This window comes from Sinocyclocheilus rhinocerous, unplaced genomic scaffold (genome assembly GCF_001515625.1).
Source record: "Sinocyclocheilus rhinocerous isolate Xijiao unplaced genomic scaffold, SAMN03320098_v1.1 scaffold1413, whole genome shotgun sequence".
Classification (NCBI taxonomy): Eukaryota; Metazoa; Chordata; class Actinopteri; order Cypriniformes; family Cyprinidae; genus Sinocyclocheilus; species Sinocyclocheilus rhinocerous.
In genome coordinates this window covers 350,127-364,133 of record NW_015639297.1, presented here as the reverse complement: position 1 = coordinate 364,133, position 14,007 = coordinate 350,127, and the positions used below count along the sequence as shown (strand labels likewise).

The window sequence follows — 14,007 nt, the reverse complement described above, 5'->3', positions numbered from 1 at the left end:
TTGTGTGCAGGATCTCGTCGTAGGCCCACCATAAAGAAAAACAAAGCTGACCTGTTAAATCCAGAAGAGGGAGAGGACCACATGGGAGACGCAGTTGGTAAGAACCATTCAGATCCTAAGGAAGACAACTCGTTTGATGAATTAAAATCTTTCTGTCTTTTGAAACACATAGTGGCTTATTCTTGAAGATCCTATAGTATTCATGCCAGATGTTGTGCTGCTATGTGTGTATATTCTTAGGCTCGCCTTTTGCTCGTGGGAGCATAAAGAGCGGAAAGGGCGATGGGACCGGATTTAGCAAGAAAGAGCGACGTCTTCGCTTCATCATTCGAAAGATTGTAAAGACTCAGGCGTTCTACTGGACTGTCCTCAGCCTGGTGGGACTCAACACACTGTGCGTGGCTGTAGTACACTACGATCAGCCCGAGCTACTGTCGGACTTCCTCTGTGAGTTAACCTAAGCTGTTTGTTTTTACATTTGTTGTTGTGGGAGACATAATTTCGAATCTGGTCTGCATCCTGTCCCATTCTCCATTTGCAAATAGTTTTTTGGATTTTTCTACTTCTGCTGTCAGTAAACACCCTCCTGCCTCGCTTCTGTTTTCTTTTCTTCCACTTTATATGTCTTGTCTCTCTTTCTCTTTTTCTCCAGATTATGCTGAGTTCATTTTCCTAGGCCTCTTTATGTCAGAGATGCTGATTAAGATGTACGGACTGGGGACGCGCCCTTATTTCCACTCCTCATTCAACTGTTTCGACTGTGCAGTGAGTGCCCTTCTCTCTTTTGGCCCATTTAAAGTCTCACTTTCTCTCTCTCTCTTTTGCTTTTTTTACTCTGCCTCTGTTTTTAACCTCTGCAAGCCGCTGACCTACATTAGATGCAGACTTAAGTCCTTGTTAGCCAGTCCTCAGAGTGTTCCTTATTTGTTTTGGGATTTGGCTGTGTGTGTGTTTCAGGTCATCGTTGGCAGCATATTTGAGGTGGTCTGGGCCATGGTGAAGCCGGGGGCGTCCTTTGGAATCAGTGTGTTGCGAGCTCTCCGACTACTTAGGATCTTCAAAGTCACCAAGTGCGTTTAATTTAATATCTGCATCGTCATCACAAAGTTTTGTCAGTTTTTGTGTTGTCCTCCTTTTGGGATCAATGAGATTACAATGCTGATTTTTAGTGGGGCTTGTTTAGATTAAAAGAACAGTTCAAACAAAAATTAATTTCTCAACCTCACATCATTCCATACTTGTGGAAAAAAATGTTATACACAATGTTCATGCTGCTCTTTTCCATAGTGAAAGTCAATGGAGACTGGGGCTGTCAAGCTCTAAAAATAACAAAAAACATAATGAAGCAGTAGTCCAAAAATTATATTTCATGTCTTCTAAAGCCATACGATAGGTTTGTGTGAAGAAAAATCTGAAAATCTAAGCAATGTGCTCTCATTTTTCATTTTCATTTTTGTGTACCATTTGTATAAAAATGCCACAATTTTAGTGTTTTTAATACTAGGTTTCTTTCTGTCTTTTTCAGATACTGGGCGTCTTTGCGTAATCTAGTAGTGTCTCTTCTAAGCTCCATGAAGTCCATCATCAGTTTACTTTTCCTTCTCTTCCTCTTCATCGTGGTCTTTGCTCTTCTCGGGATGCAGCTGTTCGGTGGACAGTCAGTATAGATCTACACCCGGCTGCCAACACCTTACTTAATATCTCAGTTAGATACAGATGACCAATAACTATGCATAGCATGTTATTGTTGTAAAAGGCCATTTGATGTTTTCTTTTTTTACAGGTTTAACTTTGAGCTAGGCACTCCTCCAACAAACTTCGATACTTTTCCTGCTGCCATAATGACAGTGTTTCAGGTAGGCTGGTTATGTTGGTTTAGCAGTAGATCTGTTCTAAAAACCAAGTGAGCTGCCTGCATAGACAGTATTTTAGGGCATATACAGATAAAGAAAACAGCTTATTCTACTTAAATGAGCTTGTGTGTGCGGATCAAATATGCATGCAGTTCTGTTTTGTGTGTTAAAATAGACTGTGTATTTCTCAGATTCTAACCGGAGAGGATTGGAACGTAGTGATGTATGACGGCATTAAGTCTCAGGGAGGGGTGGACAAAGGAATGGTCTTCTCCATATTCTTCATTGTCCTTACACTCTTTGGCAACTGTATCCTTCTTAACCACACAGAAACATACAAGTATTTTCATTACTATAAATGCTACTGCATTTATTTGATTATAAATTCAGTAAAACAGTCATTTTTAAGGATTATTACAATTTAAAATATCAGTTTTCTATTTTAAAATATTTCAAAATTCTGAGATGGCAAAGCTAGCCATTACTCCAGTCTTCAGTGTCACATAATCCTTCAGAAATTATTCTAATATGCTGATTTGGGGCAAAAAAAAACCATTCATTTATTATCAACATTCATCAATGCTGCTTAATATTTTTGTGGAAGTTGTGATGCATTTTTTTTCAGGATTCTTTGATGAATAGAAAGTACAAAGGATTTCTTTGAAATATAATTTTTACACACTTTGTAACAAGGTAAAAGTATTCACTGTCACTTTTGATCAAGTTAATGCGTCCTTGTTCAATATTAGTATTAATTTCTTTAAAAAAAAAAAAAAAAAAAGTGTGGGGAAAAGATTAACACATTATTTCTTCTAAATATACTTGCGCTTTTCTTTACCTACATGAAGTTGTGTAATGATGAATTTGTCACTGCATGTTAATAACAAGCACACTTTGTACTATTCATTTTCAACTACATTTGAATGTGATTTGAGAGATCCAGTCATGTTTATTTAGCGCTGTCCACTCATGATGGGGTCACAGTAAGACACACATTATAAAACACAAGCATTGTCTTTCTAAAATTTTTCTTAACTATAACCTCTCAGACACACTACTGAATGTGTTCTTGGCTATCGCTGTGGACAACCTGGCCAATGCTCAGGAACTAACTAAGGTTAAACAGTTTCTCTGTCTCATGTAAATTTCATGCAATTTTAAAAAATTTTTATGCCCAGCAATGGTTAGCGGCTGTCACTGCTGTATGTTTTTTTGATTTATAGGATGAACAGGAGGAAGAGGAGGCCACAACACAAAAGATTGCTCTCCAGAAAGCAAAAGAAGTGGCGGAAGTGAGCCCACTGTCTGCTGCCAACCTATCTATTGCTGCGTGAGTTACTCTGCACGCTAACAATCAGCACCTTTACCACCTTCGAGCCACTAGCGCCAGTTTTTTGCCCAAAAGTAATAGCTTGTTCAGAAACACACGTACCATAGCAATGAAGCCATACCCAGTTTTTCATAAATATTCACTATCAAAAAGTGAAATTCTTGCAAGACACCTCTGACACTCAGGGACATGTAAATACCATGAATATGCATATATATGCAAATGAGCCCTAATACCTGAAACAGACATAATATAGTTCACACTTTAACTTTTTTATTGTAAGAGGCCATGTCTTATGTCACATAAATTTGATTTGGTACCATAGCTGGTTTAAATACGTCTTGCCTAGCTTAGCTGAGTTTAGCATAGTCTGTCAGCTTAACTTTATAATCGTATTTAAGTAAATCCACTTTAATTCACTTTTCAGCAGACTTGCTTAAACCTGCCTGATCATACAGTATGTAACCCCCTTAGGACCATTTCTATTTCTGTTGTTAAAGGGATAGTTCACTCAAAAATGAAAACAACATACTTTGTTTTTCCAGATCCATATGATTTTATTTTCTTGCTAAGAATGCAAAAATAGGTATTTTGCAGGACTAAGCAGCTCTTTTCCTTACAGTTGTAAAGCACACAGCAAACAGGTGCTGTCAAACCCCAAAAAAAGACCAAAAAGTACCATAAAAATACCATGAAAATTAGTGTTTTAAAGGCGTGAGGTAAATTTGAAGTTGAACTACGGTTGAATGTGTGGTATCTGTATGCCATTTGTGGTTTTGTATGTGATGCAATAAGGCATTTGATTCCTCATTTAATTCATCATTCTGTTACAAGAATTGGTCAGTAATGTTTTTATTTTGTTGTGTATGTATGTATATTACAATCCGCTAATACTTACACTGTGACCTAACCAGGCATAATGCAGCGATTTTCCAGCAATACATTTCATCTTTCAATTCTGAAAGCAAAAATGTACCACAATCAAGCAGAATATATTTGATGTCAAACACACCTGCCCCCTCAGTCAAGATGAATGTGAAAACTATAAAAAAAAGAATTAAAAAAAAGAATCACAGTTTCCAAGTGCATTGGCTTTCAAGCAGTGATATTAGGTTACTATAGCAAGATTTTAGTTAAGGAGAGTCTGTTTCAGAAAGTCTCATTTTAAGTGGCACATTTGACACATTAAGCTGTGTTACGTTGAACTTCCCATGCCACGAATAATGCAGCTCCACTGAGTATGATTTTTTTTTTAAATACATGTTTAGAGGTCTAGATAATTGGTTGTAATTTTAACTGTTTAGATTATTTCACTGAATTGTTATTGTTTATCGTCAGTTTAGGCTGTTATAACTTAAAATGATGCATCTGTTAAATGGGCCGAATCTATGCATATAAGCCGTATTTATATCTGGTGGTCTAAAATGTGTTTATTTCATGGATATCCAGTCTAATTTTCAAATATATTGGCCTGGGCAATTTTTGTTTTATGTTGTAGTAACATTATTCAGAGCTCTACTATCTGTAAGTTACTCAGTAGCTTTAGTTTTTAGTTTAGTTTTATAGTTGTAGAAATAATAGGTTTGTTTACCTCACAAATGGTGAATGAGCCACTTCACGTATAGCTGGGGATTTTACTGTTGTCACTTTATTTACTCTGGTTAGGACATGGTGTTAGACATTTATAGTAAAGATGTGTAGTGAATAAACAAAATCTGGTAGTTACATGGTTAGTCAAGTTTTGGGATAACTTGGCACAAACCCGGAATTTGGTTAGTCTGCCAGCAAGTAGGTTTAAGAAGTGAAATATTTCACCCGGAAGCTTGTTTTGAAAAGCAAAGTTATCCAGTTAATTCCAAGTCATCCATAAACTTATCTGACTGACCAAGCGAGTCGCTATCAGTGAACGGGACACCTGTTCACTTTGTCAGTTGTTTTCTGTGATAGTTGTGGCAGCGTTGTTTTTATGTTCCTTATTTCACCCCCCTCTCCTCAGAGTTACAGTAAAATCTGAACGTATCGATGCCACAGACAGTTTACTGGACTGGTATTTATTCATTTACTTACTCATTTTTTTCGTTCTGTATCCCTATTTCTTTTGCTTTCTGCCTTCCTCATGTTTTTGTATGAGTGTTTTTATGTTTCCAGCTGCTGTAGCTGCAGTTTTATGTTGTAACACTGAGGCTGAGGTATCATTGGCTGTGATGACACACACTGTCTCTTCCACAGCAGCACTGCAAGCACAGGGCTGCTTGTTTCGCTGTTTTGGTCTTAAACCATCTCTGTCTTCCTCTCTTCCTATCTGTCTGTCTGAACATTTCTCAGTGCTTTTGTTCAGTATGTCATCACTCCTTTCACAGAATTCATGAGCCACATCCATGTTCTCTTGCTGGGGACTAAGGGACACTATCATTTCCTTTCACTTTGGGCCATCGCTCATAGATGCTTTAGGGGAGGAAAAGCAAGGCTTTTCTTTGTCCCTGGGTTAAAATTGTTCTCTGTTTCTGTCTCTCTGTATTTCTTTACTCTGTAGTAAAGAGCAGCAGAAGAACTCAAAGGTTTCCAAGTCAGTGTGGGAGCAGCGCACAAGTGAGATCCGCAGACAGAACCTGATGACCAGCAGAGAGGCGCTTTACAATGAACTTGATGCAGAAGATCACTGGAAGGTCAGAGACATATCTTAGATCACAAATGAAGAGGGACAATGTTGTATTTCCTGTGTAGAGCACTATTTTACTGAAAACTATAATACTAACAGTAAAGAGCAACTAAATATTAAGACATAAAAAAATCAACAAACAAAAGACCTTCACCCACATCAAAAGTACAAAATTATTATTTGTTACATTTTCGTGTACTGAAGTCATGTATTTTCATGACTTCTACATTATTGCAAATAAACGCTGTTCTTTTGATCTTTTTATTCATCAAAGAATCCTGAGGAAAAAAATTATCACCGTTTCCACAAAATTGTTTAAGCAGCACACCCATTTTTAAAATGATAGGAAATAATACTAAATAATAAGAAAAAAATTATTGTATATTAGAATAATTTCTGAAAGATGATGTGACACTGAAGTTATGGAGTAATGGCTGCTGAAATTCCAGATTTGCCATCACAAGAATAAATTACATTTTGAAATATAATTTTAAAATAAAAATAAAAAACGTTTTTTTAATTTGTAATGATATTTCATAATATTACTGTTTTACAGTCATAAATGCAGCCTTGGTGAGCATACTTTTTTCGAGAAACCAAAAAAAGCAATTGCTGAATTTGAAAAGATTTGTTTGTTTTAGTTTTTTTTTTTCATTCAGACAAAATAATATACAATTTTAATAACTTTATGTAAATAATTTTCATATCAACCATAATTTTTTATCTCAGTGCTTTCCCAGTTTACAAAAAGCAGGTTTGCATCAAAGTATGTTTTATTTACTGTTAAGCCTAGATGTATTGACCAAATCTGCTTTTTCTGTTTTTAGATGAACTACCACAACCGTCCTGACATGAAGACCCACTTGGACCGCCCACTAGTAGTTAATCCTCAGGAGAACCGCAACAACAATACCAACAAGCCCCGACCGGGTGAACCAAACCCCCAGGAGCTAAACCAGCAGCGGGGTGAAGAATACCTGCAGCACCAGTCCCGATACCACCACCATCACAGTCATCATCATCACCAACACCACCACCACTCCAGCCGCCAGTCCCTACACCACCCAGAGCTGGGGGAGGCAGGCTGCGATTGTGCCCAGAAAGGAGGCGAGGACATGGAGTGCGCAGGGGAGCACAGGCGACCCCGACACCACCAGCACAGAAGAAAGGACGAGGATGGAGGGAGAAGACACAGAGAACACCACAGCAGAGGGGAGACAGGAGGAGAAGGGGAGGAGGGCCAAGAGAAGAGGCAGAGGAGGCATCGCCATGGAAACCATGGGGATGGAGATGGAAGGAGGGATAGAGAACGGAGTCGACAGCATCGAGCTAGAAAGTGAGTGTTCTGTGTTTCTTCAAAACTGTGCAGGGACTTAAAGAACTGAGGTGAATGGGTGAATCGTTTATTTGATCAGTGAATCATTTACATGAATCTTCTAAATTAATCGACCCACTGATTTTTTTTTACATTAATAGTGTTGCTACATTCAGTTCCTGATCCAAACATTCTCAGAAGAATCAGGGTTATTATCATTAGCTGAAACTAAAACCATAAAAAAAACGTGACATAAAACAATTTTATTTCAGTTAGTTGCCAAGTTTTCATTGATGTACTAATATATAATGTATAACAAACTAAAATAGAACAGACATTTACATTTATTTAAATAAACGACAAAATGACTGAACATTTAACTAAAATTAAAATAAAAACAAAAATTTAAAACATAAATACTAATTCACAATATTAATACTATAAAATTATTTTACTAAAAAATGTGGCTTGATACAGCTTACTGTAACTGTTGTTTCAGCTGTTAACCTCTTACCTCTTTTTTTTATGTTTAGAGAGGGTAGTTTATCAACAGCTCGTCCAATTCAGCCAGGTCTTCCTCATGCAGAGAGCCAGTACAGCGAGGATCTGGACAACCTGCGAAATAGCAGCAAGATGGCCATCCACGACCCTGACCCCGACTTTTATGACCCCTACTGTGACCCAGAGCAGGCCAATAACCTGCTGAACCTGCGTGGACCAGATTTCCATGACAGCAGTCTCATTCTGACTGACTGCACCAAAACCCCCAGCAAACTTGACCACACTGCCATAGATATGCCCCCGATTTACCCCTCATTCAATGCCAAACTGCAAGGTGAGGGACAAATATGTACATGTGTGATTACAGATAATTCTAGGAGCTTTTAATGGCATTATTCACCCAAAATACTTATAGACAATAGAAATGTATTCATTCTCATGTTTAGCATATACGCTAAAAATGGATGGTGCGCATACAGTATGCGACTACTATTCTGGTGACTAAATTTGCGTCACACGCACTGTATGCACACCCTCACGTACGTGTAATAACCGAAGTATACTTTGGCCTTACAATGCATTTATGCGTGTTTGACTGTAAAAGCAAATGTTGTACTGTTTGATATTTGATTACGTTTGTGGACTTCTGTGCACTTCCTTCTTCCCACGTTCCCTTCATTGTGCAGTGAACAAGAATGCCAACACAGAGCCAGCTAAAGAAGGAGAGAAGAAAGAGGAGGAGGAAGACAATGGTGGCGATGAAGATGGCCCCAAACCCATTCCTCCGTTCAGTTCCTGTTTCATCCTATCCACAACCAACCCGTAAGTGTGTGTTCATCTGTATAAGTGCATGTGTGCAAAGTAAATGTATTTATCTGAACCAATGTGAGTTTTCAGGTTTCGAAGATGTTGTCATTACATCCTGACGCTACGTTATTTCGAGATGTGTATTCTGTCAGTCATCGCTATGAGCAGCATTGCTTTAGCTGCGGAAGATCCGGTGTGGCCGGAATCACCTCGAAACAACGTAAGACTACTGTTCTCAAGTAATTTTAATGGATTTGCATAACGTGAAACTAAAAAAAATCTGACGCCGGACTTCTTGATGCATGTTCTTCCTGTTTTCCAGGTATTGCGTTACTTTGACTACGTCTTCACTGGTGTGTTCACCTTTGAGATGCTCATCAAGGTAAAGATTGCAGGAAATGACTTGTGTGGTTGCGTTTTAGCGTATCATTTTCTTTATTTGCTTTAATCCTCTGCTCTGTGTTCCAGATGGTGGTGTTAGGCTTGGTTTTGCATGAGGGCTCATATTTTCGTGACTTGTGGAACTTTCTGGACTTTGTAGTGGTTAGTGGTGCCCTGGTAGCCTTTGCCTTCACGTAAGTGCCCTTTATCCCACCATTTCCTGCCCAGAAGTGCTGCCTGCTGCCCCTTATCGTCTCTTCTGCCACCTTGTTACCCCACTGCCAACCTGGAGCCTCACCAGTACTCTCTACCCCTTTCTCTCTTGGTCTCTTCCTCTTTTCTTCTCCTGTCAGCACTGTGTGCCCTTCTTCTAAGCTCTCTATCTCTATTTTTTGTCACTTTGCATTCTGTCTCACTCAATCAGCCACAAAGATGAAGGCCTTTCTCACTTTGCACACACTCACACAAACACACACATCAAACTTTCTGTCAGCACCAGCCTGTCTGTTTCTATTCTCTCTCTGACCAATCAACTCCCCCAGCTTTCTTCTTGATAACGCCTCTATTTCTTTCCCATCCAACTCCTGCCATTAGCTATGTTTCCATCCAAAGATTCGAATTAAACTTATGCACAAAACTGGAATATCACATAAAACATATTCGAATAAAGCACCGTTTCCATCCAACGAGTCAAAAGAGAACAAAATAGTCACTTCCTGGTAAACTGTGGCACTAAATATCACTAAGAATATAGGAGAAGCCACTGAATATAATAATTTTCATATATGATATAAATTACTTGCACCTCAGTGTGAGCAGAGAATAAATGCTGTCAATGCTTTCGGAGGTGGATGCTGCTGTTTGGGAACGCAGTCATGTAAGACAATTATACAGAAATACTTTGATGACAGACTTTGCTCAGGCATTTCAGAATGACCATAACAATATATAGATGCTGTGAATGAGATCGGTCCGCTGCTAGTCAAGTTATCCCGTCTCATAGCACATGACTTTTTCGATGCGCGTGGAGGAATTTATTCGGTAAATGTGTTTCCATCGTAGTTTATGCGCATTTTTTCTTACCGGATAAAAAGTTTATCCTACTCAAATGTGCGCATACGTTTTTCTTGGCTTATCTTGGCATTTCCATCCAGCGTTTTTTTTATACGATATTCCAAAATGTGCATAAAAATAGGTGGATGGAAACGCATCTTGTATTTTATCTCATGCTCAGTCCTTCTTTGTGCTAAACAGTTTGTCAAAGCACCTTTCCTTTCATTCTTTACCCATGATTTCCATCAATACATGAACTCTTTCAGTATTTCTCTGAAACAATAAAACCAACAAAAGCACAAATGGAATCTTAGTGATATATCAATTGTCTTTCCTAGGCAGAAATGGGATAACAAATGGAGAATGCTGCTCAAATCTCAGATTTGTGTCTCAGATTTATGACTAAAAGACCACTAATCTCACATATCATTTTCTGAAGAAATCTTAACATTGTCGCAAGCTGTGCTTAGTTTTCACATGATATCACAGTTCAAGATTTCAATACCATCTCAAATATTTCAAATTCTCATAAAATTCTTCCAAGGCCAAATTATTTGAGCTATAACATCGACATATATTTTATCGCACATTAATTTTATATGTGAGTAATTTTCTTATTTGTGTCTATTTTTAATTTCTCCAAAGGAAATTCGGGAGAAGTATATAAGAAAATCTAATCTAAATCCAATCTACTTTTACTACTTAATCAATTTATTTATTTATTTGATTTTTTTTTTTTTTTAGAAATTCCATGACACCTAATGTGTAAACTACTTTTAAATAAATCTGGTCTACTTTTACTAATAAGTCTATTTTATTTATTTTAATTTTTTTGAAACTCTACCGATGCACAAAATTTGAAACAAAAAAAACGTTTACTAATACATTTATTTATTTAGTAGAATGTTAGTTAGTTAGTTTTAGTTGAATTTTTAATTAAAAAAACGTTTATAATAATCTCTAAAAGTGGTTAAACAAGCAAATATTTGATTTGTTGGAGTGTCAGGGCTCTTTTCCATCTGTCATTACTCCACCAACCAAATGTTCACCATAAACCTGTCCCCTCATACTTTCCCTCTGCTGAAAAGGGTAGTTTTGAGCCCTTTGGGGCCCTGTGGGGGGTGAGGGGTCTCCAGGCACCTGTAGCCCTTTAGTGCCCAGGCGGTTTCTATGTCTGGATCAGCGTGAGCCCGTCCTGCCACAGGTACTCTGGTTTATTTCCTTTGCATGGCCTGGGGGAGCAGCAGCTTGGGGATATGAAGAGGCCGCTTGAGGAATAAAGCTGAACCCTAGAGCGGGACGATCAGCTAGTCACTAAAAAAGGAGAACGAGTAAACACCGCTGATGAGGCTCTGAGTGTGGAATGATTTTTACTTTTGTTTAGCCCTGCATGTATGATCTAGTACATCCTCCTCAGTCCCGTAGGCCAGATTACATATATGTGTATATACAAGACACGTTTTTCATACTGTATGTGGGGATTGCAGAGTGTCTTAAATGACATACTGTAACACTTGTGGCATTAAAAGTGCCTGCACACTTCTAAATAAGGGATTAGAATGTATGTATGCTGATATTAATATTTAGTGGCATTATTTAAAAAAAAAAATTGATTTAGGTAAATAAATATATCATGAACAGTTTCAGAACTGTTACGATTTTACGTATGCATTATGCAATTTCTCGAGCTTGCTTTACCTTAAAGGCAATCCACTTGCAAGTTACTGAATGTAATATATTATTACTATGATTATTATTATTATATGATACATTTTTAACTTTTTGCATTTCTATCTAACCAGTAACCTTGTCTTAAGCTGTCATTTGCTTCACTGTTTGTCAAAATGTTTTGTCTTTAACACTTTGCTATCCAAACTCCTTTAAAAGCAACATTGACTTTGGAGACTGAGGAATGTGGCCATGATTATTTACATCAGTCAAACTATCATCATGCATAGAGTGGCCGCAAATCAAATATTTGAAGCTAATTATTGTATTTTTAAACAATATATTAATATATACATTACTGTTCAAAAGTTTGGGATCAGTTTATTTTAAGAAATTCGTATTTTTATTCAACACGGAAGCATTAAATAGATCACAAATTACAGTAAAGACATTTATAATGTTACAAAATATTTCTGTTTCAAATAAATGCTGTTCTGTAGAACTTTTATTCATCAAATAATGCTGAAAATCCGGTTTATTTTAAATTGTATATAATTATTGCATTTTAATCAAATCAATGCAGGCTTGTTGAGCTTAATAGATTTCTTTCCAAAACATTTAAAAATGTGACATTCTCCAACTTTTTGAACAGTATTGTATTTATTTTATTTAATAAATTCATTCATATTATTTATTGATATAAGACACTAATGATTTGATAAGTTTTGGTCAAACTTTTTTCTGTACTTATTGAAATATTAGCAAAAAGAAGCCACATAGTATGCTGATATGAATGACTATGTGTTAGCTGAATGCCTGTAGTGAAACCTATCAGCTTGTATCTTCACATACACATGGCCCGATAGGTTTAAACCCTGCTTTGAGTTAAAATCACTCCATACGCAGTGCCCAATTTTCATCCCCATCCCCTGACCTGAAACTAAATGAAGCCTCTCCACCATATCAACCCTATTTCTGTCCTGTGTCACTTCCTGTTCTCATTCCTAAAAACAGTTCTTCCCCATCCTATCCCCTTCACCTTTCCTTTCCTCATCTTTCCTCTCCTCTCCTCTCCCTCCCTCAGCAGTAAGCTTCCTTGGACAGACTCCAGCTGTCAAGCTGTTTATCATTTGGGCCTCCATTTGTTGAGTCTGACAAAGTGAGTGAAAAAGAGAGACCACAAGAGATGTGGAGAGATAGAGAGAACGAGATATAGAAGGATATGTTAAGGAAAATGGAATACAAGAAAAGAGGACTCCAGGTTGACAGTTCCTTATTAACTGGTGTTTTTGAAGTTCGTTCATCTGTTGTCCTTCATCTGTTGTTGTTTATCTCATTCTCTCTCTCGCACTCACACACACATGAAATGAAGGTTGTGCCCTTTCATTATTACATGTGATTATTTACTCACTGCCATATTGTTTCAAACCTGTACATTTTTTAAAGTCTTCATTTTGTCACATGCTAAAACTAACAATATGCAGGTTTGATACAACATGAAAGTGAATTTATTTTTGGGTGAACAATTTTTATTCTCTCCACTGCCTGATGCTTTCTAAATGGATGCATTCTGGGTATAGGCATGGTCATGTGACACGCAAGCATCTCAGATTACCCAGAATACCTTGGTTAGGTGGAGAAAAGGCTTGCTCATGTATTACAGTTTCACAATAAGAACAAAACGACTCAACAAATGATCATGCTTTTGCCACCTTCATTCTTAGAATGCGGTTAATACAAATACCTGAGAAGCATGTAATCCCATAAACGCTATAGATTTGGGTTGTATGCGTGGGGTTGTGGACTGTATGTGCTGCTTGATAGTTACTCAAATACCATCCCACACTGCCACCTTGAGGCGACTGCAGTGTGGTGGCCATTTTGGCTCCACTGCAGTCAGTTATGGATTCCACCTCCATTCCGGCTCGAGTGTCTGATACAGTGTGCTAAGGTGTCGAGAATCTCCCCCGCTTTCAGAGTTGGCATGGCAGAGGGAGGATTCTCCTCTACTGCAGTGGGTTGTCCTAATCTATAAGTGTGACAAGTTTGAATCCTCGGTTATTGACTGGGTATAGGCCAAGAGTAAAGACCTGCCAAATACCTGGCAGGCATTAGTGTATGAGAATGATTCTGTCATGAGAGTCAATATGAAAAAGAGCAGCAGACTCAGGTGTACGTGTGTAGCAATTGCGAGCATGAGTTAATCACTAATAAAGCAGCTAAATTTGATCAACAGATCAGCACATTTTGATTTTATTTCTCTTAACTATATAAATTTAACAGGGTATTTAATATTGTGTATATAATCATTTATATACATTTAACAGCATATATTATGTATATTATGTGTAATATAATTTATGAAGTATATATACACTACTGTTCAGAATTTTTTTTTTTTTTTTTTGAATAAAAACCTAAAAAAAGCTATTGCTAAAAA

General features: G+C 37.5%; 1 protein-coding gene across 1 annotated transcript in view; it reads left to right on the top strand.

The window, feature by feature from the left end:
* LOC107751115 (voltage-dependent P/Q-type calcium channel subunit alpha-1A-like) overlaps positions 1-14,007 on the top strand; it is a 78,297-nt gene that overhangs the window by 286 nt on the left and 64,004 nt on the right. The window contains exons 3-19 of the mRNA XM_016566721.1: positions 11-97; positions 241-447; positions 653-765; positions 958-1,070; positions 1,526-1,657; positions 1,784-1,856; positions 2,045-2,162; positions 2,903-2,970; positions 3,077-3,183; positions 5,180-5,230; positions 5,717-5,849; positions 6,670-7,178; positions 7,691-7,992; positions 8,345-8,480; positions 8,556-8,685; positions 8,788-8,847; positions 8,934-9,040. Of these exons, the coding sequence (XP_016422207.1) occupies positions 82-97; positions 241-447; positions 653-765; positions 958-1,070; positions 1,526-1,657; positions 1,784-1,856; positions 2,045-2,162; positions 2,903-2,970; positions 3,077-3,183; positions 5,180-5,230; positions 5,717-5,849; positions 6,670-7,178; positions 7,691-7,992; positions 8,345-8,480; positions 8,556-8,685; positions 8,788-8,847; positions 8,934-9,040 (2,375 nt within the window). The 5' untranslated portion in view covers positions 11-81. The remainder of the gene's footprint in view (positions 1-10; positions 98-240; positions 448-652; positions 766-957; positions 1,071-1,525; positions 1,658-1,783; positions 1,857-2,044; positions 2,163-2,902; positions 2,971-3,076; positions 3,184-5,179; positions 5,231-5,716; positions 5,850-6,669; positions 7,179-7,690; positions 7,993-8,344; positions 8,481-8,555; positions 8,686-8,787; positions 8,848-8,933; positions 9,041-14,007) is intronic.